At 35.6% G+C, this 24,872-nt stretch overlaps 1 protein-coding gene across 1 annotated transcript in view; it reads left to right on the top strand.

Moving 5' to 3' along the window:
* The window catches only part of ANTXR2 (ANTXR cell adhesion molecule 2), a 114,163-nt gene extending 101,734 nt beyond the window's left edge, over positions 1-12,429 (top strand). The window contains 1 exon segment of the mRNA XM_030313609.1: positions 9,136-12,429. Coding sequence (XP_030169469.1) covers positions 9,136-9,174 — 39 coding nt within the window. The 3' untranslated portion in view covers positions 9,175-12,429.
* The last annotated feature ends 12,443 nt before the right edge of the window (positions 12,430-24,872 follow it).

The following is a 24,872-nucleotide window of genomic DNA, read 5'->3' on the forward strand; positions in this document are numbered from 1 at the left end:
TTTAGTAGATAATGGTATTTAGAGAACACATTTTGAATATTAGGGGTGCTAATTGTTATTGGGCTGTCTTGCTTCTAAGCATTTCAGAACATAAAGCTAGAAAATTGAATAGTTTTGAAAAATATCATGAATTTATTATGGTATATTTTCAATTCTAACTTAGCATTAAGAGCTCTTACTGAATATTTTTAAAAATTTATACTTGTATCTCTTTTACCTTACATGAAAAATCTTGGCCTTAACAGTACTGAAGTATTTACTTATTTGCTTCAACCTACCAGATACATACCTACAAATTAATAACAAAGTACTGTTCGTAAAATTAAGATTGATTAATGAAATAAAACATTTCTTTGCTGCCATATTTGTCTTTGGATTATATTCTGTTGTTGGTATACAGGCAAAATACTGTTTTAGTCACTTGAAATACTTATTTTCTGGATGTACTTGTGTATCCAATTCATTTGTTTCAGTTTGCGTCCAGTTCTTACATCCACATATTTGATTTCTATTTGTTCTATCCATTCTTCATTCTGTTTCTCCTTTTCTGCCCTCTTTGTGCTAATGTAGTCGTTTTGTAATCCATTTCATCTCCTCTCTTAAGTAGATTTTTGTGCTGTTTTTTTGTGGTTGCTCTAGAAATAACAATTTGCTTTTAGAATTTTTCACAATTCATTATCACATAATATAGCAGTTTAAGACCAATATATAAACATTACAGTGGCCTAATTCACATTTCCCCCTCTAACTCTGTGTGCTTTTGTTGTCATATATTGTATTTCTACATATGTTAGGAATTCAATAATAGGATTTTTTTTTTACTTTAAGTAATCATTTCTTTTCTATATTTGTATTTCTTGTTTGTTCACATATTTCCTCCTCTGTTTTTCTTTATTTCTTCCTGCAACTCTAGGCTTCCATCTAGTGTCTTTTACTTTAGTTTAAAGAACTTTTAGCACTTGTTATCTTTGAAGTCTATTGTAGATAAATTTATGTCAGGTTTTGCTTATCTTAAAATGTTTTTATTTTGCCTACATTTTTGAAGGGTATTTTCTCTGGATATGGAAATATAGGTTGATTTACCTTCCCTTAACACCATTTAGCATATTTTGGGGAATTCCATTGTCTTGTGTCCTCCACTGTTGCTGATAGAAAGTTGGCTGTCCTGCTTGTGTTTTCTTTGTATGTAATGTCTAGGAAGGGTGATGAGGTACAGAGAAGTATGTTTTTATGATATTCTTTGGTTTTTACGACTTTTACTGTTTGTTCCCTTATATATTTTTCTGTGTTTTAATCCTGCTTGAGCGTCTCTAAGTTTCTTTGATCTGTAGGTTTATGCCTTTCATGAATTCTAGGATGTTCTCAGCCATTATTTTTTCAAGTTTTTCTTGTCCATTATTTCTCCTCTACTTCTCGAACACCAATTACTTATTAATCCATTAGATGTGTCCCCACAAATCTCAGATTCTCTTTAGTTATTTTTTTCTTTGTTTTTCAGTGGGAACAATTTCTATTCCCCTACCTTCAAGTTCAGTAAGCTTTTCTTCTGCTGTGTTGTCTATTTTACACGAATCAAAAGCATTATTCTGATATTACAGTTTTCTCTCTAGCTTTTCCATTTCATTCTTATTTATAGTTTCTGCTGAAACTCACCACATTTTTATGCATGCTACCTATCTTTCTCACTAGAAATTTTAATATTTTTATCATAGTTATTTTAAAGTTTGTATCTTTTGGCTGCATATTTCTCTATACTGACTGTGTTTTCCAGTAATTATGGGTCATGTTTTCCTACTTCTTTGTGTATACTATAATTTCTTATTTTATGCTGGGCATTGTACATAACAATAGACACTGGATAATATTTACCTCTAGAAACATAGCTATCACTTCCTCTGTCATGTTGCTAATCTGTAGCTGAGCTGGGTCACAATTTGTTGCGATTTAAGTTATTTTTATTTCCCTGTTGGCTTAAAACATTTTGAGGGCAGGATCAGGGATTTCTTTTCATCAGAGCGCTCTCTTTCTCTCTCTCTTTGTCTCTCTCTCTCTCTCTGCTTTACAGGCCACCTGTGAGCTTTGTGGGTAGCAGGAGAGTTTTCTTTGCTCTCCAGCCGCCAGTATCACATCCCCTCACTCACATCCTCTGCAACTTTCTGTATCTTGAGAGACCAGCTTCCATATTGATTCCTGCTTATAGCCTTTAACTGACCAGTGATTTGCACTCTCAGAAAGCCTCATGAATCTTGGAGGGATTTTTCTCAGTTCTCCTGCTCTCACACTTTCAGTTGGCTGCTAAGGCCCAGGTGCCTCAGGGTTATTTTTCTCATCACTCTTGCCATTCCACAAACCTTCAGTGAGCTGCTTCCTTTCCCTGGAGGAAGGTCCCTTTGGAGAGGGAAAGATTCCTATTCCTTCCTGCCTTTCTCCCATCTTTTAGTTGACTACATTCTTGTTCTCAGGGAACACTTCTTGTACTATGGAGGGATTTCCTTTAGCTTTTCTGCCATGTCCTCAGTTTTTGGCAGAGTTCTGACTTGCACTTAGTGAAGCCTATTTTAGTTTGTAGGGATTTCTTTTCTATTGAATGTTTTTGCAAATGTATGTATTTATGATTGCATTCGATAGTATATAACAAGATCTGTTCAAAGATCTCCTTTACACCCTCATCCTGGTCCCAACCTGAGTCCCCTCTTCCACCTATCAGTAACTGCTTTTATTTTCAAAGCAAATATTGGCTTTTAATTTCCATTTGAAAATATAAATATGTAGCAATTCTAGTGTATTTTTCTTCTTTGTAACATAAAATATAGCATAATGTATATACTATATGCAGCTTGCTTTTTTTCCATTAATAGACCCTGGCCATTATTCTATAGTAGTATAAAGAGATCTCCTCCATTCTTTTTAACAGCTGTATATGATTTATAATATTCTATTATCTGTATCTTATAGTTTATTCATCTTGTCTCTTACTGATGGGTATTTGGGTATTTTTCAGTTTTGTTACATACCCATAATGTTACACTGTGCATGTACAGAACTTATATTCTGTTTTTCTATAGCTTTAAGTTATGTTTTTAAGTAGTTATTTTTTTACTATTGGTTTAAGGCCTAAGATACAAGTAGTACTCTAATTGAGATTAGAAAGAGGAAAATTATTCCTACACTACTTACAATGTATCCAACTAAAACAATGTATGGAATTCTGATTTTACATAAACAATTCTACTGGGCATCTTCTTCCCATTACAATGTATCATGAGGCCCAAGAATGTATTGCCAACAGTGTTTTTGGAAAACCATCAAAGTTTTACATATGTATGTGTGTGTGTGTGTACGTGTGTGTGTGTGTGTGTGTGTGTGTATAAAGAAAAATTAAGAGACCTGAATATTTGCAATATTCGTATAGTGTGCGTATAGAATCACTAAAATTTTTCAGGTGCCATAATAGAAAGAAAAGGGGAAAAAAGCATTTGAAAGTAAATTTGTCAAGCAAACTCAGCACTTCACTTCATGACATCTACTGAATATCCATATGGTGTGTGGTCTCTAACCATAAATGAGATTTTTATAGGTTGAACTTCCATTACAAGACAGTATGTGTAATTTATATTTCAGCTCAAAATCTTGCACTTTTGGTTTGAGCAGAGGATAGTAAGGATTCTCTCCTATATGTGTGTGTGTGTGTATATATATATATATATATATATATATATATATATATATGATGTAAAATTTTATGTGTTTATATATATGAATTGCTCTCTTGATATATATCTCATACATAGATAGATCTCTGTTGCATATATAGGAGAAAGATGATAGTATGTGCCCTCTCTTCAGTCTTGTACCTTCAGTTGCTTCAGAAAATCTCTGCCCAAAGAGCCTATTGTGTCCTCAAGTCGACATTCTTTCCTGATAATCATGATTTTCTGGACCTCTTGAATTGTTTTGTGTCTATTTCTATATGTATCCACGCTTTGTATACAATTTTAAATTTGAATCACTGTTTACTGTTGCACAAAGCACGAAGGTTTAATACATTTAGAAGTGGAGATATAAATAAATCAGCTATCTGTATTTGAAAAGTCTAAACTAAAGTGCAGTTGTATGCTTCAGCTTGTCAATGGATATTTATGAGGTGAGCATAATACTTTAACAGTTATAGCAGTGAAATATATCCTGTGCAGATAGCTAGTAAAGGAGTTCACTAGCATTAATGCCAGCAGAATTTTAATGCTGAAAAAGATGGGAAACATGGCACTTGCTCTGGCTAACGCTACTCTTACTGGCTACAGTGAAAATGAATAGGTGAAATCAGTTTTCAAATATTGCAAAAGAGTTAGGGTCTACATACTTAACCAACAGCAAATATGTCAGTTTCGACTATTATCTTGTTTTCATCTCTTGGTTTACTTAACTGTAGAGCAGTAACACCAGATACTTTTATTTGGGGCATCAATTTCCCTTTCCCACTTATTAAGAGACCCAAAAGAAGATATTTCCAATATTTCTGGAAAAATGTCTGGAGAAATGTCAATGAAATTCTTACTCTAATAGATACTTGTTAAATGCCTAAAAATCACTTAAGTGATGTTAAAGCTGACAGATTCTAATTGTGAATTTAGACTTTGTGACCAGAGTTTTATTTGTGATTTATCCTTGGTATATTCTGTTCCTTCTCAGGTGGAGGGAAAGTGGATAATGCAGTAAATCTTCTGCATAGAGTTCTATTCTAATAGATGAGTTGAGATGTTAATGTATTTCAAGTTTATAAAGAATCATATTGTGCTTATTTTTTTAGAAGCCAAAGAAAACAAAGTTAAGCTTTCAATCTTTAGACCTAGGATATTTATTCTTGTAGAACTTTTGGGATTTTATGAAGAATAATATAGTTTTAATATGATTACAAGTATAAACTTCAAGTTCATATTAATTATCTAAGTTAACTAAGATTAAGTTCAAATTAATAATCATTTGACATCAACTGTCTGCAGAATACTTCATTAGGTCCCACCAGAATAAGAAAAAGCAACAAAGAAGGGAAGTAAACATGATATTGTCTTTTGGTAGAAGACAGAGGTTGAGGCAATTCATTTGTTGGAGGGTTTTGAAGGTTTACCTGAATATGGAATCTTTATGTGTATGAAAGTTGAGAATTAAGAAAGAAATACATATTAGTTTAAATTTACTTATACCTGGTCTACTTCTAAAGAAATCATAAGAAAAAACATACCATCAAACTACAGAATAAAAATAAAATAATTGTGGCCAAAGTCACACTATATGGACACTAGAAAGTCACACTATATAGTCACACTAGAAAATGAACACTAAGGGCGGTCATAGTTTCTAGAACATTATGTGCCTGCATTTTTTGAAAGCCAAATTACAAACAGAAAGGCTGAGTTATATAGTTGCCATTATGTAAGGGTAGCACATAAACTTACCAGAAGTGGCAAGCTTTATCCTAGTTAGCTCTTAATTTCAAGAATTGATCCCTTAATATCTGTGTTCTCAGTAGCAATTTTCCAAAATATAAAATTCTCTTTATATGACCAGAAGTCATCTGGGCTGTTCCTATGACCAAAAGTCAAGGGAATAATGCTGTAATGGTGTCGTAGATCTAGGAAGGCATGTCTAAAGAAGAATAAAGAAACCAAAGTCCAGATATATAAGTAGCTTATTGGTGACCTGCCTTAACATAAGCATGAATATCTTGAATAATAGTTATCAAAATTCATTTTAATACAAATAGAAACAAAATCTTGTAGTGAATTGCAATTTTAAAGGTAGGTGAGATGGACTTCCTTGAGCCAAATGAGGATTGAGGGGCTTGCAGTGTGCCACCTCATTCCCTTCTTGTGCACCGTGCCAGCCATGGTGACCCCTGAGGCACCTACAATGGACTACGTGGACTACAGTATAAAACCTGACAGAGAAATACATGGCTGGCATTTCACTTAGAAGTTCCCTCCCGGTTGGAGATAATTTTGCCAACTGATCTGGAGAGACAGGATTCCAAAGTTATTACCATTAGTGCCAGAGGTAAAATATTCTACGTTGTTCATTGAATAGAGAAATACGTACCTCTAGATACCAGGCATATGGTTAGAAAGATCGATGTGGTATGAAAATTGAATAGCTTTCCTGTATTATTATTTAAATATAATCAATCCCAGCATGCATAGAACTTCAGATAGGCTGTGTGTAAGTGGTTGAACAGGCATTTCATGGAAACTCTTAGAAATGTGTATCATAAAAATGAAATGCTGACTAGTGGTTGTAAGATGTATTCATCATTGGCTTGCATCATCACCATGCACTCTTTTTTTTAATTTTTTTTAACGTTTATTTATTTTTGAGACAGAGAGAGACAGAGCATGAACAGGGAAGGGTCAGAGAGAGAGGGAGACACAGAATCTGAAGCAGGCTCCAGGCTCTGAGCTGTCAGCACAGAGCCTGATGCGGGGCTCGAACTCACGGACTGCGAGATCATGACCTGAGCTGAAGTCAGACGTTTAACCGACTGAGTCACCCAGGCGCCCCAAACCATGCACTCTTGAGTAGAATTGCATTCAGATGGATTCAAACAGGATGTTAACTGTAAATACAACCCAGAGATGAGTAAACAAGGTGATCTATAGGAACATTGAAAACTTTGGCATAGTTGGTAGCTGGAGGTGACTCCCAGAGTGAGTAGTCAACAGATTCCCCTAGGAGTAAGATCCCTGATGGAATACTGAATAAAAATTCCTTTCTGGCCAATAGTTTTTTTTTTCTTGGTTATCGTTTTTATTTTTCCCTTTTTAGGGCTAATCTCTTCCAGTATCTCTATATTTTCTTCTCACCTTTTCCACTGCTGTATTTTTCTCCTTTAATCTTATTTATTTATTAAATAATTAATATTAAATTAATATTAATATTAAATTAATTATTTAATTTAATTTAATTAATATTAAATTAATATTAAATAAATTATTAAATAAATCTTATTTAATCCTTTTTCTCTTTCAAATTTATGTTTCTTCTGTCTTCCTATTTTTGAGGTCTGGTTATTATGTATTCATTCATTTTTATGTTCGTCATCCATCCATTCATTTGTTTCTAAGTGAATATTTATTACAAGTTGGATCTATGTTAGATACTGCAGTGACATTGTACAGGACATACAATCCAAAAGGCTCCAGAAGATAATATTTTTATTAAAAAAAACCCAGTCCATCACTGTTTTAATATGCATAGTTCAGAACTATATCTTATTGCATATGAAGTTACACTATCATGGCTTAGAAGCACTGTTTTATTGCTTTGCTCAAACATTTATTAATCATGTCATTTTTTTCTGCCTCTCCCCCTTAAAAAATGTTTAGAAAAGGGATGTGTAATGAAAATAATGTTTTTAATGTTTCCATGGCTTTTGGTGTCATACTTATTAGTTAATCTGGAGAAGAGCATCTTTTCACTTAATATTCATCCTAAAGTTCTTGTTTGAAGGTTCTAGACAGTACAAAAATACAGTCTGTGTCCATGACCTATGACCAAGGAATTTTGACCTCATTCTAAGAGGGTCTTCTCTCTGCTTTTCTCCCACTCTCATTTGCACAGCTATTATTTGTAGACACTAGGTACAAAGTAGGTAATAAAATTGACAGTTGTAATAATGTTGCCTCCAAGATTGTTTAGAAGATGTGTAATTTTTGATGAATGTCTGCCTTTTAGGCAAAAGCTGATGGAAACAAGTTTGCTTTTATGCTTTCTCTTTTTTCATTAATTTCTGAAATTTCTAAATTTATTGAGCAAACATTTTTGAGAGGAAAATGGACCAAAATCTTTTTTTTATGTTCTAAGCTGTCTTCTCCAACAATATTTGTTGTTTCTTTTGAATCTTACCATATATTGGATATTTAAAACAAACTTATTATTCACATTTAGAGAGAAGTAAAGAGAAGTTCTAAAATCTGAAGTTAAAGAGCAGATATTATGACAAATAGGAAAATCTCAGTAAGATGATAATCTTTACCCAAAACTAGAGAAAAGCAGTATGCTTAGCTTTTGGCCTATTGAGAAATCTGGATGTGGTTTATGTCGTACAGAGTATCACCATGGCTGTACCCAGGAGACCGAAAGAGGAGATCCTTTATCAATAATTTAAAACTTTGTTTTCAAATAATTCTTGGATTATTTACAATTACATAGGAAACAATGTGTCTCCATAACCTTCCTTGAAATGCTAAGAAATTGGGATGACAGTCTCTGAAATGTGGAAAGTAGTGGTGCCTGGGTGGCTCAGGCAGTTGAGTGTCTGACTCTTGATTTCTGCTCAGTCATGCTCTCATTCTCATGAGATCGAGCCCTAAGTTGGGCTCTGCACCGGGCATGGAGCCTGCATGAGATGCTGTCTCCTCCTCTCCTTCTGCCCCTCCCTGGCTCGCGCACGTGCACACAGGTGCTTTCTCAAAAAAAAAAAGAAAAAAAAAGAAAAAAAAAAAGAAAGCAAAGAAAATGTAGAATGCAAATAGTCGCCCTTTGTTAAGAACACATAATGATGGTGTGTAGTTGCACACAGAGAAATGGTCAACAACAGAGGACGAGTTTTCTACTGTCTTTGGCAAAAGCCTGTTATTAAAATGCAAACAGAAAGAGATGCCATCTCTTCTCTTTCTCCCTGACTCCTTATCCTCCGTCTCTTACTACTTCTCAAGTGCATTCTTCATATATACATTTTAGAAGCACCATTTTTATATCAGTTTTAAAAGCACCAGATTGCATAAAGAAATACTTTCATTTAAATCCATTATAGAAAGAAACATAGGGTTTGGCTTTGATATTTTTATTGCTAAGATAGTAATGCTATACTTTAAATAGCAATAACATAGTTCTGTTTTACATAGAGTTCTTTCCACTCTAGTTTTACCATACGGTTGTGTAGGTGAACTTGCTCCAGAAAAGATCTGAATGAACCACCACCATGCTTTGACCCAAGGGAAAAAAACATGACTTAACGGTTCATCTTAACATTGACGTGTTCTTGGGTAATTGTCTATTATGTCATGGTAGGAAAACTAGGTATTCTTATGCCTTTTTATAATTGCTTTAATATTTCAATAGTGTTTTTTTTTTCTTTTCTAGGGCCGGTGCATAAACTTCTCTCGAGTTCCATCTCAGTAAAAGGAAAACAGGAAGACCAAGAAGGTATGAAGATACATCTTCACACTGCTGATTTCCAACCAAATGAAAAAAAATATGCATTTCAGAAGTTTTTGGAAGAACAGCTTTATTCCTCTCAGTCAGGAAATGTTTTCTCTGCCTTCTGCTTTGCTTGCACCAAACATTTTTAAATACTTGTTCTGCCATCTACACGAGAGTTGATGGAACCCAGGAGTAACTCATGATTCATGACATTGAAAATAAAGACTAATGTTAATCTACACGCTATGGTTTATACAAGAAAGTGCATTTGAAAGTGTAGAAGAGGAAAAAGCAAAAACGACAGCATGAAGATGATATCAAAACAGGGACCACAGAACAACTGGCCATGATGGATCTGTAACGGAGAGAGGAGTGTTTTATATGGAAACATGGCACTTGTGTTTTCACAGCGCAAGATTGTTAGCCACAGGCAGAGTATGGAATATCCCACCAGGCCAAGCAAATAAAGGAGTCCATTGCCTTATAGCTATGTCAGATCACAAAATCCTCCCAAGTCCCCTATCACAATGTGCCTTACGGGAAGCTTCTGACTGGAAAATCTTGTCATTCTAACACTGAAAAGTGCACACGCATGACAAAATGTAGACAGGATGCCTCAAGGTGTTGGTAGCAAGCAAGATTTTGCCCTTTAGTTTTTGAAGACACCTTTCTTTCATTATGCACCCGGGAAAAGAAGAAAATTAATAGAGCGTTATTCCACAGGAAGACAGCCTCTAAGCAGAGATCTTGAATGGAGTTTAAGGGACTTGTGCTTTGAGAACTTGTCTCTTGATCGGTAGATTTACCCCTCTCTCTATGTTTAGGGTTTAGTAGTGCATAAAGCATTAATATCTGTAAACATACCAGGAGTTTGTTTTGCTTTTAATTTAAAGGAAGCAGTAACCACAAAGCTTCCGCTCAGGGTTTTTCCTTCCTCCAAGTCTCCAAGGGCTCTTCAGCGTCACAAGCCAGCAACTCTCTTTGCATGAAAATTTCAAAGTTTAATTAATATAATTAAAGGCAACAGCAAGCAGCAGCCTGTGAAGATTTTGCTCATCTTTTTTATGCCTTTTGACATTGAATGACCTATTACTGTATGCGCATTACTTGGATTTTGAGGGGCACTCCACCTTGGTTATGATTCAGTAGAGGAAAAAAGACCTCCTCTCATCAATTTATAAATTAAATTTTCAGGAGGATCGGCCACCACAAAACACCGAAATGTATGTATTATAATTTTTAGAAAAACCACCATCGTGTCACGTCGACGATGCCAAATTATGTTAGCGTGAGTGGAAACACTGTGGGGGAGGAAGAAGGCAGCAGCTGAAGAAAAAAGCTCAAATGATCTAGTCACTTTCGATACTGTACTTCAGATGCGAAATGGATATTCGACTCGAAACCTGACAAAGCGCGCCTGCTTTGATGTGAACTGGTATAGACAATGACCAGTGGCTGGGTCAGTGGGATGTCTCTCTGTGAGCACAAAGGCTTATCAAATGACACTAAAAATAAGTTCAACAACCATCACATTGGAAGGGAGAAGGCGAGCATTTCATGTTTGGCGGGCATGTGTGTGCACAAGATGGAAAGAGCGATTTGGAGCATCCCAGTATAATTACCCCCATTGTGCTCTTAATGGAAATTTCAAAGGACGGGAGTGATTCTGTTGGTTGGTGTCCAGATCTGTGGCACTGCTCCGAGAAGCCTTACTCAAGCACACACAAATATAAGTATACATGCATATCCTCTAGCTTGAATCTTTTTGCTCAAGTTTATTTATGTCACTGGCTGGCTGGATCCAAAGTCATGTGTCTACATATTCATAAATAAAATTTTACCTGTGCCTCTGCTACCATTTTCTTTAAGCCCACATAAACTCAAGTTTTGTTTGGTTGAATATATAATTGTCCTGGTTAGTTTCAGGACAGAATTCTATTCAGTTCCAAAATGTCGCTTATGTTCACAAATGATACTATTGCCAGTAATTATCCATGTGTGCAAGTGTGACTTAGAAGCCTGATACACACCCCATGAGTTCTTGTAGACCTTTGTTCTACATTTTTATATCTGGGATGGCATTTACTGCTGTTTTCTCAAATTAGCACTTCATTTCTGATCCATGCACACCCATAAATGGTATTTAAGAGCACCAAAGATAGTACAGAAGCCAAGGCTGTTTCTTCAGTAGTTACTTGGAATTTGTCTACTATCGTATGGCATTTGTATTGAGTTAGTGTTTTGCTACATGAGCAATGGGAGTAGACCTCTGCCCTTAAAGGGAAAAATAGCTTTCTGTAGATTGGAATGTAAATGGGGTTCCAGTTCTAATACCACTATGAAGAGCTCTCCGTGAAGAGGGAGAGGCAATGGCCTGTATGTGTAGACTAAAAGAGTACAATTCATAAAGTTCAAAGACAGATGGATTTTCACTGCACTTAAAGATACGAACCAGATCTATGCCATTTTCTCTCATTTTGCTATCTAGCAAATAGAAGAATTTGCTTTGAAAGAGTACTCTTTTCTCACCAAAGAACTAAATCAAAACCTCTATACCTTTTAGTCAGGAAAATAAAAGGTTAGAATAAAGCCATTTCTATAAGTTTAATGACATTTTTTAAATATTTTGTAGAGAGGAATCGGTCCTGTTTAATTTTCTGGACATAATGTCAGTCAAGATCTACTTTCTGTGTCTAAACGAATAAGTCTTTATCTGTAATCCATTTGTGTTGCATAAGGTTGCAACGACAATTAAGTGGGAAATGACTCCTAACTTATGTGTCTACTCTGCCTGGAAAGAAAGTTTTGAAGGCATCTATATATATTTCATAACAATGTCTGTTCTTTATGGATTTGATCCATAAATATTTATCTATCTGAAAACTTTGATACTTGGAATGTTTTCCTTAAAGCATTTGGTGCTCCAAGAAAAAACATTTGGTGCTAAGAGTTACAGCACTGATGCCTTTCCCCAAGTTAATTCTATTTTAAAAATTTATATTTCCTTCCCAATGAGATGCAGAGTCAAATTTGAGACCCTCCATTAAGTAGGGCGCAGTACCTGCCATCTACAGATAATTCTTATTTTGACAAAAATATAGAAGGCTTAAACCTCCTGTATTTCAGATTGTTTGAGAAATGATTTGCTTACATTCCACCTGAACTTTATTTGAACGATTTAACATCATAAATTATTCAATATCTGTTTTTCTAATAAATCTTTACTGGATATAAGATCTGGGTGTCTCTGTGAAGTTAGTAACTTTAATATCTGTGTATCACTGACCACTGTTTACTGCTCTGAGGCAATTTATTGGTTTATGTTTAAAATTAATACACTGTATTGTGGCCAAAAGGCATCTAAAACATTTTTGATTGATCACTTCACATATATTGTTTTTGAATTTTAAGAGAGCAAAATATAATCAGGCCACAATTACCAGTATTGTAAAGCACTGTAACCTTCTCCTCCATGGCAAAACCCGTGGTTAGCTTCTACTAAGTGGCAGATAGCATCACATTACTTTAGGAAGTTTATAAGTGTTTTATTACCAAAAAAGTTTTTGGTGGGTATGTAATTCAGGAAAGAAATATATCCATTCTTTATTTTAATATGAAAGGAACTGTATAATGTAGAATCAGAATAACGGGTACACCTGCCGTATATTTAAAGAAAGAAACAGGCAGGTGAGGCTGGAGAATGTTGTCTGTAGATAATGAAGTGAGTGCAGCCATGTGTTCTAGTCTCGAGGTTTAATTTTGGTATATTCCTACACTTACTAGGATCTAATTCAGTCAAATTGGTCAAAGGAAAAAAAATTTTTTTTGAAAACTCATAATGCAGCAAGCCCTGTGCTATTTTTTAAAAGTGTACTTTATTTCGGTGCTCTTCTGCCAAAAGAAAATGCTGATAAAAAAGTACACAGTAGAACATGCAAATTTATATTAAAATGTGCTTGTTCAGATTACTTTACGAGAACTATATTAAGGTAGTGTGTGTGTGTGTGTGTGTGTGTATGTGTGTGTAAGAAAGAGAGAGAGGAAGTCAGTGTGATGTGGTACACATCATCTTCTGTTAGGAATCAGGTGATGGACGTCCCGGCTCCTAGAGTGAGCTACAACTAGCTTGCTGAAACTGAACTGATCAGCTTCTCAACCATAGACTAGAGGTGCACCGGAGAGGTCTCAAGTTCCTTCCAGCTCTGACAACATTTCTGTGAATACAGTCATATTGGAGGTTTTAGTACTTATATATTTCATATTTTTAATGACTTTCCTCATTTGGAGAGCACAGCAGTATTAGCTCTGTAAACTGCCATTTAGTTACCAAAAAGACATTGAACCATACTACATAATTTTATAATTAGCCATAATAGAGCAATTTCTCAGTTAATTTCTTACAACTAGAATTTGTCAAAGAGGCAACTGATAATAAAATTTATGTCTGATGAAACCTCTGAAATGATGAGTAAGATAGTGGGAAACATATCTTGTGTATTTCACTCTGACTTTACAGTCATAGCAGGTGTCTCAAAGGCATGTATAAAGATGTACAGAAATCGTTACAATATATTTATGTTACTAATTTTAATGAGGAGGTACTGTGTACTCTGCAGAAAGTTAAATTATTCTTTAAGTTAAGAAAAACTAAACTTTTCTCTCCTTAGTCGAAATTGGAAAACAATCTTCATTGACGATAACTGTGCTTATATCCCCCATGGGAAGTATTCAGTGGAAGACATTTTACTGAGTAATTTCAATACTACTCAGGATATGTAGTATTTTAGAATTGCTAAACTTCCACAGTTACCATTGTCTTATTGTAGAAGAGAACTTTGGAAGTAAGAATTAAAAGAAAATGGATGCTTAACGTTGTCTCCTAATTACTATAAAGTTATTTATGTTTTAGGTAAATAATATTCACAAGATTGTAAACGTCAGTGGATAATCCAAAAGTAATTGTAAAAGTTATTAAAATGTACATTTAAGTAGATCTCAATTTGGTTAGAAACATCAAGAGTTCATCTTCTAGAATGTATACTATCCAAAAGATACGCATTGCCTTTATGCACTAAAAGGCAAGGTGATTAAACAATGTAGATGCAAAACAAAGGAACTGAGAGCTTCCAAAATCATGGATGATAGAAAAAAGAAATTGTTACATCATAGGCTAAATTAGAAGCGAACGTAAACCTCTAGCCATGCTTTTGTACGTCACCATCTGATTTGTGTAAGTAGCTGGGGAAAGAAAAACTCACAATATAAAATAAGATTGACTAGTTCTAGCAAATGACACCTGTAAATAGAATTACCAGTTGAAATTCTGATGTGAAATGAGATGATTAATATTATCACGCTAAAGTCTTCTTTTGAGTTCTTTTCTTAACATCTTATAATCCGAAAAGTCTCTGTTAATTAAATAGAGCAATGACAGACCTTCATCTTCTTTAAATACTTTGTTTGTGTGAGGCTGTCACATGGGGAGAAAGATTATATTTTAAACAATATGTTCAAGTGTAAAATATCTTCAACAAATTCTTAATGTTTAAAAAAAATGGAAGAAGTTCCATGACTTCTATAATTAATTTCATGGGATTCTTCATAAGGAGCGGAATATTTCAGAAAGCTTTAAAAGATTATATATACACACACACACACACACACACACACATATATACATACACACACACACACACGTATATAGTTAATTTTTTAAATGTTTATTTTTGAGAGAGAGTGCATGGTGAAGGGGAAGAGAGAGAGGGAGACACAAAATCTGAAGCAGGCTCCAGGCTCTGAGCTGTCAGCACAGAGCCCATTGCGGGGCTCAAACGCAGGAACAGCGAGATCATGACCTGAGCAGAAGTTGGATGTTAACTGGTATATTTTTTAAAAGGGTATCAAAGACCAAATTATATTGGTAAATATTCAGTGTGTTTTATCTCATTTTATAGGATACTGATGTGATTAGAATAATATGGCATACCACTAAAAAGAAAATCACAGTGGCATTAATGTTCAGTATCTCTGTATTCCTACAACCATCCAGAAAGCATTGAAATGATATGTTTATATCAATGATTTTTTAAAAATTCAATTCAAATGATAAAGACCAATACACAAATGGTTTCAAAATTATTAAATCCATTGAACTGGTAGAGTAAACCTAGTATACACATCAAATTATTTTTTCTAATCATGTATAAAATGGGAGGGATTACTATGCTTTAAAAAAGATTTCCCTCAACTCTTCCAAAATCAGTCCAAAACTTTCAACCCAAGGACATTATGCATATGTCTATAATTTCTAACTCAGAAAAAAATGTTTTTGATATCAATTAAATTGAAAAGAGAGGGCTTGTGTTACTTTTCTATTGCTTCTGTCACAAATTGCCACAAACTTAGTGGCTTAAAACACAGATTTATTTTCTTATAGGTCTGGAGGTCAGAAGTCCAAAATCAGTTTCCATGAGCTAAAAAGTTAAGGTTTCAGCGGATTTCGTTCCTTCTGGAGGCACTGAGAGGAGGGTTTGTTTCCTGGTCACTTTCAGCTTCTAGTTTCCTGGTCATCCTCTGTAACCTTTGGCTTGTGGCCCCTTCTTCCATCTTCAGAATGTATTATTCCAACCTCTACTACAGTCACCTTTTGTTTTTCTGATTTCTTTCCTCAACATCCTTAACATAATCACACGAGCAGAGTCTCTTTTGCCATGTATGGTAATAGTCACAGGTTCTGGGGATTAGGACATAAACATCTTGTGGGGGCATTATTCAGCTTACCACAAACATTAGAATGATTTACCTTCACTAAATATTTTCCTTGCATCTGACACCCTAAGAAAATATACCAGTTGAGTTCAACTGTCTCCATTAAATCCTTGCCTGCCCATATTCTTTAGATCTTGTCATCACACAAGTGATTTTGTTTTTGGAGGAATTCCATTTGTCCCCATTCTACTGCTTTATATTTTACTTGAAATTCTTCTCAGAAAAGGAAAAATGCCAAGGGATAAATTCTTGGAACATTTTTTTTTGCCAGATGATAAACCTCACACAAGGCTGAGAAGCATATGGGCAGTTTTTTGTTGCCTCTGGAGAATTTACCTGGCCTATCTGCACAAGCCCAGAAGTTAACCTAGATTTAGTCCCTGTAATACTTTATGCTATGGTACTGAAAATCTATTTAGAAGGTATTTAAATATCACTAGAGACAAAGGACAAAAATAAGTGGATGTTGCTAACATCAGAAATACACATGTAAAAAAGAACTTGAAAAACCTTTCTTAAATGCTTGTATTGACTATTTTGTCCCAAATCCTGTGGCATTCACACATGACACACCCTGTGTTTATATAGGTCATTGGCTGCGATCTTACCTCATATATATATTTTATATATTTATTTCTTTATTTTTAAAATTTTTTAACGTTTATTATTGACGGATGGAGAGAGAGCATGAGCATCGAAGGGGCAGAGAGAGGAGGAGACACAGAATCCAAAGCAGGCTCCAGGCTCTGAGCTGTTAGCACAGAGCCTGACGTGGGGCTCAAACTCACAAACTGGCGAGATCATGACCTGAGCTAAAGTCAGACGCTTAACAGACTGAGCCACCCAGGCACCCCTATATATATTTTTAAGTTTATTTTGAGAGAGAGAGAGAGTGTGTGTGCACATGGATGAGCAGGGATACAGAGAGAGAATCCCAAGCAGGCTCCACATTCCATGCTGAGCCCAGTGCGGGTCTCGATCTCACAATAGTGAGATCACGACCTGAGTCAAAATCAAACGTCAGATGCTTAACCGACTGAGCCACCCAGGCACCCTTAAAATGGAGTCTTAATCGTATTGTTTGGTCCCATGTATAATGTCACTCCAGAACACACACTCCACAACAGAAAATTCAACAAATAACTATTGAATGCCTACTGAGGGCCAGAGAATATGTGGATCACTAGGGAAGTGATATAATAAATAAGCTGAGCTTACATTCTACTGGAGAAGAAAATACCTTAAGTGAATAGGTAACAAGTAGGATGCGTATTTTAAATGTGTGAGTGCTGTGTTTGCAAATAGTGAAGATTTAACTGGCTTGAGGGTTTTAGTGAAAAACTGGAAGAAGCAAGAACTTGGAAGGATAAGGACAGAAAGAAAGAAGGAAAGAAGAATGTTGTGGACAGTGAAAAAGCATGCCCTAGAATTAATAGAAATTTAAGCTACCTGGGAGGACCAAGAGATATGAATTACAGCATAGAGAGCCAAGAAGACTGGAAAAAGATGGCACAGGGTGGTTTAGGAAGGATCAGACAGTGTAGGGCCATGTTCACAATTTTTACTGTCTCTTCAGGTTGAAAAGTCTAAAGCGTTGAAGGTCTAAAGCAGGAAAACAATATTTACTAGGTTGACATTTTGAGGCATAGATCAGAGAGGAGACTATCAAGGAAAGGGTGTATCACAAATAATTCAACATCTCTCCTAAAGTCTCACATCACTGCACTGTCTGGATATTATATTTCTGAGCTTGTTATACTCTCTTGAATTATGGGAGCATTTAGTTTCTACTGCCTCAATTAAAACATACCCCTCAGTTTTAAACAGATGCCATGTGTTTAAAGTTAGAACTAGTCATTCTTGCTTCACACTTGTATTTTTTTTTCTGTTACTTTTAAAGATTCAAAAAGAGTACTACTATTTTGAATAATTTGGCCATGGTATTACCTACCCCCCCCCCCACTCCATCTCTGTGGGACTTGTCACCCCTGTGCCTAGATCCCTGGGGTCTGGCCTCCCCCTGTGTCTCTTGTCATTCTTAGATTCCTTACCCTCACATTAGCTAGAAGTGACCTGTGAATGCTAGGCGACCTGTGACCTGTGGAACCAGTTCAACAATCACAGCATGTCCTGCCCAGAAGATCTAGTGTAATGCACATTTGGATGTCACTCCTCAACTCTTGAGGCTTCTGCTACACCTTAGACAAAAGACTCCCATTTTAATGTTATGTCATAATTAGTTTAAAAAGGTTTTGGGGAAAGAATAGCGAAGGGGGATAAGATCTCTGGTTTTGTGGATTTTACATTCAAGTGAGGAACTAGAAAATAAACAACGGGACTTCTCTCACCATGATAGGAAGCAAGCTATTGGAGTTGAGCAGGATAGTGATGCGTATGCTTTAGACATGGGAAAAAATGACTCTAACTCCTGGGTGGAGAGTAAGTATTAGGAGTCAAAAATGGAAGCAGGGAGATGTGTGTGAAGTACTGAAAGATCTTCTCTTCCTTAAAATTTTGTGTAAGTTCATGCATATGTTTCCCAAAGAACAGCGATTCGTATAGAGGAATTGTATTTCAAGTTGGTATTATTCAAAGCAATACGAGGAGTTAAAAATATCTTGTACTCTAGTTGCCTGTGCGCTTGGGTAACTGGAATAATAAACTGCCTTTGCTTCCTTCTTTGTAACGAGCGAAAGAGCATGACAGCCTTTGTCTTAAGAACTTAACTCAGAGAGGAGGGGCTCTTGTAAGTCGTCCCTTCGAAGCTTCAGTTCAGTTCTCCCACGTGACGTGAATCTCCCATCCGAGTTCTGCAGCGGCGGCTGAGCAAAACTGAATTTCTCTGCATAAAACAAATCTTGGAGGCATTCCCCCCTCCCCTGAAATAGAAGGGAAATAAAATGGAGAAAAAAGAAGACAGAGAAAAAGACTGAGCAACACTGTAGGAGGTTAGAGCATAAATTGAGAAAATGATAGATGTTTGTGTTTTTAAGAATGGAAATGCCTGGTGCTCTGTTTTCAACGGCAGGCATTCCTGCAGTGTAAGCCCCACCGCCTGATAATTTCACTTGTAGGCTAACTCCGTTTTTGTGTTACTTAAGGAAGTTGCTTGAGTTCAGGAAAACTTTCAAGGCAGGATAAAATGATCCTTAAGATTAATATAAAAATGAGCTTCTCTGAAAATGTGCAAAAATATTGAGAACTGGCCATTCAAAACTGATGAATGGGTTTAAGGTAATATTATATAGATCTTATATAGTAAGTTGCCCCCACCTATTAACTGTTTTCCTAGAATAATATATATATTACACACACACACACACACGTGTGTACATATATATACATATATATACGTGTGTGTGTATATATATACACATATATATAGTAAGAAAGGAGAGTGATCTTAAAGTTAATAAAACTCACATTTATTTCAAACATTGTTCAAGTAGCAATCAAATTGATAAACTCTAAATGATAGAAATAAAAGGGATCAGTTTCTCCAGATTTCCCCTAAAATATATCATGTGCCAATGAACCTTGAGTTCTTAGGAAGAAATTATTAGATTCCCTACATGCGATAGGAATAGCATTTACATCTCTCATATTTTTTACTTTATATAGCTATACACATACACACACACACGTGCTCCTTCTAATAAACATATTTGTGTTAGAAAATGCTATAAATGACCCAAACTATGAACTTTTGTGTACAGCTTCACAATCCTAATGATATCCGGATTATTGACATAAGCATTTTGACATCTGAAAATAATGATTTCTTAGCACGTTCAAAGAAAACCAGGCAAATCACTTAACACTCATAACTTGCATTTATATATCCTTTTATAATTTTCCAAAGTACTTCCACATGTATTTTTCATTGTTTTTATTTAATAAATATGTATTGGCTACATACTATGTATACAGTGCAAATTTGGTGAAAACCTACGCAAATTGAGTGTGAAATTGTGGTATAAGGGTACGGGTGGAAAAAAAATGGCCTTCCCATGATGCTCAGTAAAAAAAGTCTTGCAGCATGAATCCTGAGTGGCCCATTTAAAAATAAACCCTGATCACATAAAATGAGATTTAATGCTAAATGAGGCCTGCTTTATATGGGAAACCCTAGATAAACTCTGTACCGCTGAGAGTATCTCATTTTGCTGCCACACAATTTTCCGTGTATATTAACAGCCTTCCTGAGGAAGCAAAATACTTTTAAATCATTTAACGTACTTTAAAACATTACTTTGGTCTAACTCACAGATAAGTTAAGCCACATAAAAATTTAATATCCCCTAAGGGTAAACAAAACAAAACAAAATACCATAAAAATGATGAGGTTAAGAAGGTTGACATGATTCCTAGGAAAAATGAAGGTTTCGGTAGGAAATTGTTTTCAGGGCCAGCTGAAGGACATTATGATAGAGATCATTGCTTTAACATAATTTCAGAGGCAGTTAATGTTGAACAAGAAGGGAAAGAAAACCCAAGACAGTAAAAGGATAATTAATTCAGTCTTGGTTTTAATTTCCAAGGATCATATGGTGAAGTGACCCTTCACCATGGAAAACTGAACTCGATTTATAGTTTGCGTTTTTATCTTGTGACGATTAACTCTTCCAGGTATTTATTCTACTTTGACATCGATGTTTCCCCTCCATTTTACCAATTGACCTACACAAAGCAGGTGAAGAACAATGCTGCAGAGGATGAAGCCAGGTATCACAATCCTTCAGCACCTAATGTTCCCATAGCTCCTGGAGAATGGCGGCATGATGTGTCTGGGGTGGAGTCCTGGGGGTAGGAAAGGTTAGTTGTGCTTAGTAGCCAGGAATGTGAAGACCCCCCCCCCCATGCCTAAATTCAGGGAGTTGGTTCTGTTGCCAAAAACTGACCAAGGAGGTCAGAAGTCAACGCAGCCATTTTACAAGGGATGAAAAGCAAAGGTAAGAGCAAAGTCAGGCAGAGAGGAAACCGCCTTGGATTCACATATTTAGCTGATTTAATGAATACTGGTGATGCCTACCTAGTGCCAGTCTGTGTACAGGGCGATGGGATATTGCAGTGAGAAAGACAAACTGGTCTCGGCAATCTTACTGGCAACTGAGGACAGACATTGAACAAGACAATTCCAGGTCATGAGTTCTGTAACGGGGAAATATAAAGTGGTATTGGGGCATGTAATGGGAGGGGAATAACCTAGTGTGAGTCATTAGAGAGGGCAGTGAAGTTGTCGCTGAGACTGTGAGGGTTTGTAGTGTTTCCTTCCTTCCCTCTTTGCTTTAGTCCTCTTCACTTAGCAACATAAATATAACAGAACAGCGGGGTGCCTGGCACATACTAGGCTCTCACTGAATATTTGTTAATGAGCTAGAAATTGATTATTCAGACTTCCAGTTCCTCCATGACTGAGTATTCCCAGTTTCTCCCATGTCCTCCCTATTGCAATCCAAAATTCCTGCACATAACACAACAAAAACATAGGAAGCCCGTGAAAGGTGGAAAGAAGAAGGCAGAGGCCATAGAACTCGAGGAATAACACGCAGGTCCCTGGGTTTTCTTACTGCATTACCCTGGAAAGGCTTCCCCAACAACCTCCAGCTGGGAATCCCCAATAGGACATAGAAAACCCCAAAGAAAGCCTCTTTCAACAGCTAAAGGATATGGGAAAGGGGGCCTACCAATGGAAAGCTTTTCTGGCAATACTTGGTCAAATCCGACCAAATAACAACAGAAACAGGCCACGCTCACCCAACCCTGGTGTTTACACGGGAGCCAAGTGGGAAGCTGCTGTTCCAAGCCCCCGTGCCTCCATCATTCAACCCCTTCCCACTCCATGGAAGCAGCCAGTGAGCTCTGATTCTCCTGCTGGATTCCATCTTCCATCCAGTGGAAATAAGAGGCAGTGACTTGAGGGGCCACCCTCAACTAGCAGCCACGAGGCTTAACTACAGGTTGCAAGGCTGAACTAGTGACCACCATGCCTCACCTCCACCCCCTGAGAGCAACAGCAAGTTCAGTTGAACCTCCACACCCAGAAATTCTGTTTTTGGAATTGCTGCAACATTCATATTGTTTGGCTACTTTTATCATGTTTATAAATTGACAGATGTGCCATTTCCTCTTTTTTTTCTTAACTGTAGCCCAAGAGTTAAGCTTTCCTCTACAAAAGAGTATAATTAATGTGTGTGTGTGTGTGTGTGTGTGAACATTCTTTTGAACTAGTATAACTTGTTCATTTCCATTCAACACTAAAAGGCCTCAAGGCCACTGCTATAACGAGATTCACATTTTGGAGCCAACAATCTTATAGCAATGCATTTCGTGCTGTCGTTCCATAATTTGCCTAATCAAATAAAATGAGATCAAGCATTACATTGGAAGGATCCAACCTCCCCATTCATACAAAGCTATATTTAACTAATCACATAAGAAATTACTCTTTTGCCAGGGTTTTGTTTAAATTTTTAAGCTAGTTACAAAACAGAATTTAATTTCTATTCCTCTTCTGAACTCTAGTGAGACTATTTCCCCTACTAAGAAAAGCCAAAATAATGAAAACAATGTATGGAGCTTGATTAATTAGTTAAATCAATAGATATTTACTGATTACTGGCAACATGCTAAGGCACTTTGCTGGTCACTGATTCACAGCAGTGAAAAAGATAGAAACATGATTCTTGAATGTTACGAGGCTTCTTATCTCTAATTTTAATAGTTTTTTTTATTGCTGATATAACAAATTACCATAACTCTGATGTCTTAAAACAACACAAATCTACTATCTTCCAGTTCTGTAGATCAGAAGTCCGACAGCATTTTTTATGGAGCCAAAAGGGAGAATCTCTTTCTTTAAGGTTATAGGATTAAGGTGTCTGGGTTTCTGTTTGGGACAACCCCATCTACTGGCTCGTGGCTTCCTTCCTCCTCCTTCAACACCAACCACGGCAAGTCAGACTTCCTCACTTTGCATGTCTCAGACCTAGTCTTTTGCCTTTCTCTTCCACTTTTAAGGAATGATTAGATTGGGTAGAAAACCCAGGATAATCTCATTTCAGGGACCTTCATCTTAATCACATCTGAAAAGTTCCTTTTGACATGTAAAGTAACATAATCACATGATCTGGACATCTTTGGGTGAGGAGAGTATTATTCTGTCTATCACACTAACATAGAGAATGAATTTAAGAATTTGGCCTGTGAAAATATTTCCTTGAAATAAATTTATTTCAAGTAACAATTTAAATTCATATCATATGCTTTGAGAATGAAACTGAATTAAAAATTACTCAGATCTGCATAATGGCATTTGAAAATTTATGTTTGTTTTAATTTCAGATCAATCCAATTTATTGAAACTCAGGTGGAAAAATTCTGGTTTTCCTCATGCTAACCAACACCTCTTTACTAGTAATTTTGAAAGGCTCAACAGTATTGTTCTTTGTCTATAGCCATTGGCCACACATCCACCATAGCAAGTCCCTAATTCTGAATTATTGCTTTCAATTTTCCTGTTACAAAGCTAAAGAACACTGCAAGAGGATATTGAGTCAATCACCAATTGGCACCATTAAAAAAAAGAATGTGTGTGTGTGTGTGTGTGTGTGTGTGTAGTTTTCTAGTGTCATATATTGTTCTACTGTTATTGAGAATAAATAACTCTTCTGGAAGGCAATTAGTATGTGCATTCTCTAGAATCAAATAAATTTGCTTTATGTTTTCTAAAAAAAGAAAAAAATTAAAGACAAAATTATAACCATATGATTAAATATTGTAACAAATCAATAATAATAAAGGATTGGAACCCATCTAAATAACAATAATAGGGCAGCAATAAATTAAATTCTGGTACATATGATATATTGAAGAATACTCGATCACATGGGAAATGTGTAGTATATATATGCGTATATAAGTATACCTATATATATACATATATATACTTATTTAAAAATACTAGGTTATAATATGTAGCTATACTATGATTTCATTATAAAAAACTATTAAAATCACATAATAAATGCACATGAAGATTTAGATACATAAATTTAAATATAGCAGTTGATGTACAGAAAAGAGTGATACTACTGAATTTTATTTTTAAGAAATTATAATTTTACTCAAAAGCAGATATATTTCCATTTTAAAATGCCATTTGGATTGGAATCTCTGATGCAGCTATTTATAAATATCCATAATAAAAGGAAAGAATGAAATTAAAAGTTAATAGTGTGAGATACAAAGACTACAATAGTGAGATGAAGAGGAAATTAAGTGAGTTAAGGTAAAAACTAGAAAGAAACTAAAATTTGAATAGCTAGATCAACAAAAAACAATATTATCAGAATAGACGCTGCAGAATCTTTAGTCACATTGAAAACACAGAGAATCTTTTTAAATTAAGAAAAAAGAGACAAAAGATAAAACCATGATGATGAACTTGAAAGACCTTACACTAAATCACTTACCTCACTTAATCTGCTAACTTATGTCTCAAGAAATTTTCCCACAATCTAATGACCAAATAGGCTTTTATTCAGCGATTCATGAATCAGGCAGCATCCAATCAACAGGTAGAAAGGAACTCCAAAGAGGTGCATGAAGAGAAAGACTTTTATAGACCAGCATGAGCAGAAACAAAGAAATTACACTGGGTGTTTGCTGAATGGTTAAAACACACTTCTTTTACCTAGAGCAAAGGGCAGTCGCAGAACCTGGTCAGGTAGCCTGTGTTGAGATTTTACATACGGGAGAATAAGAATGTGTAAATTATTTATTGAATTTGGTGTTTAGAATCACTTATGTTGAAAAAAAATGTTAAAGTCATTTCAAAAGTAGACATTTATAGAGCTAAAAGTAAATTATTTATTTCCAAATAACTGAGGAAGACAAAAATAAAGCTA

This window comes from Lynx canadensis, chromosome B1 (genome assembly GCF_007474595.2).
Source record: "Lynx canadensis isolate LIC74 chromosome B1, mLynCan4.pri.v2, whole genome shotgun sequence".
In the NCBI taxonomy this organism is placed as follows: Eukaryota; Metazoa; Chordata; class Mammalia; order Carnivora; family Felidae; genus Lynx; species Lynx canadensis.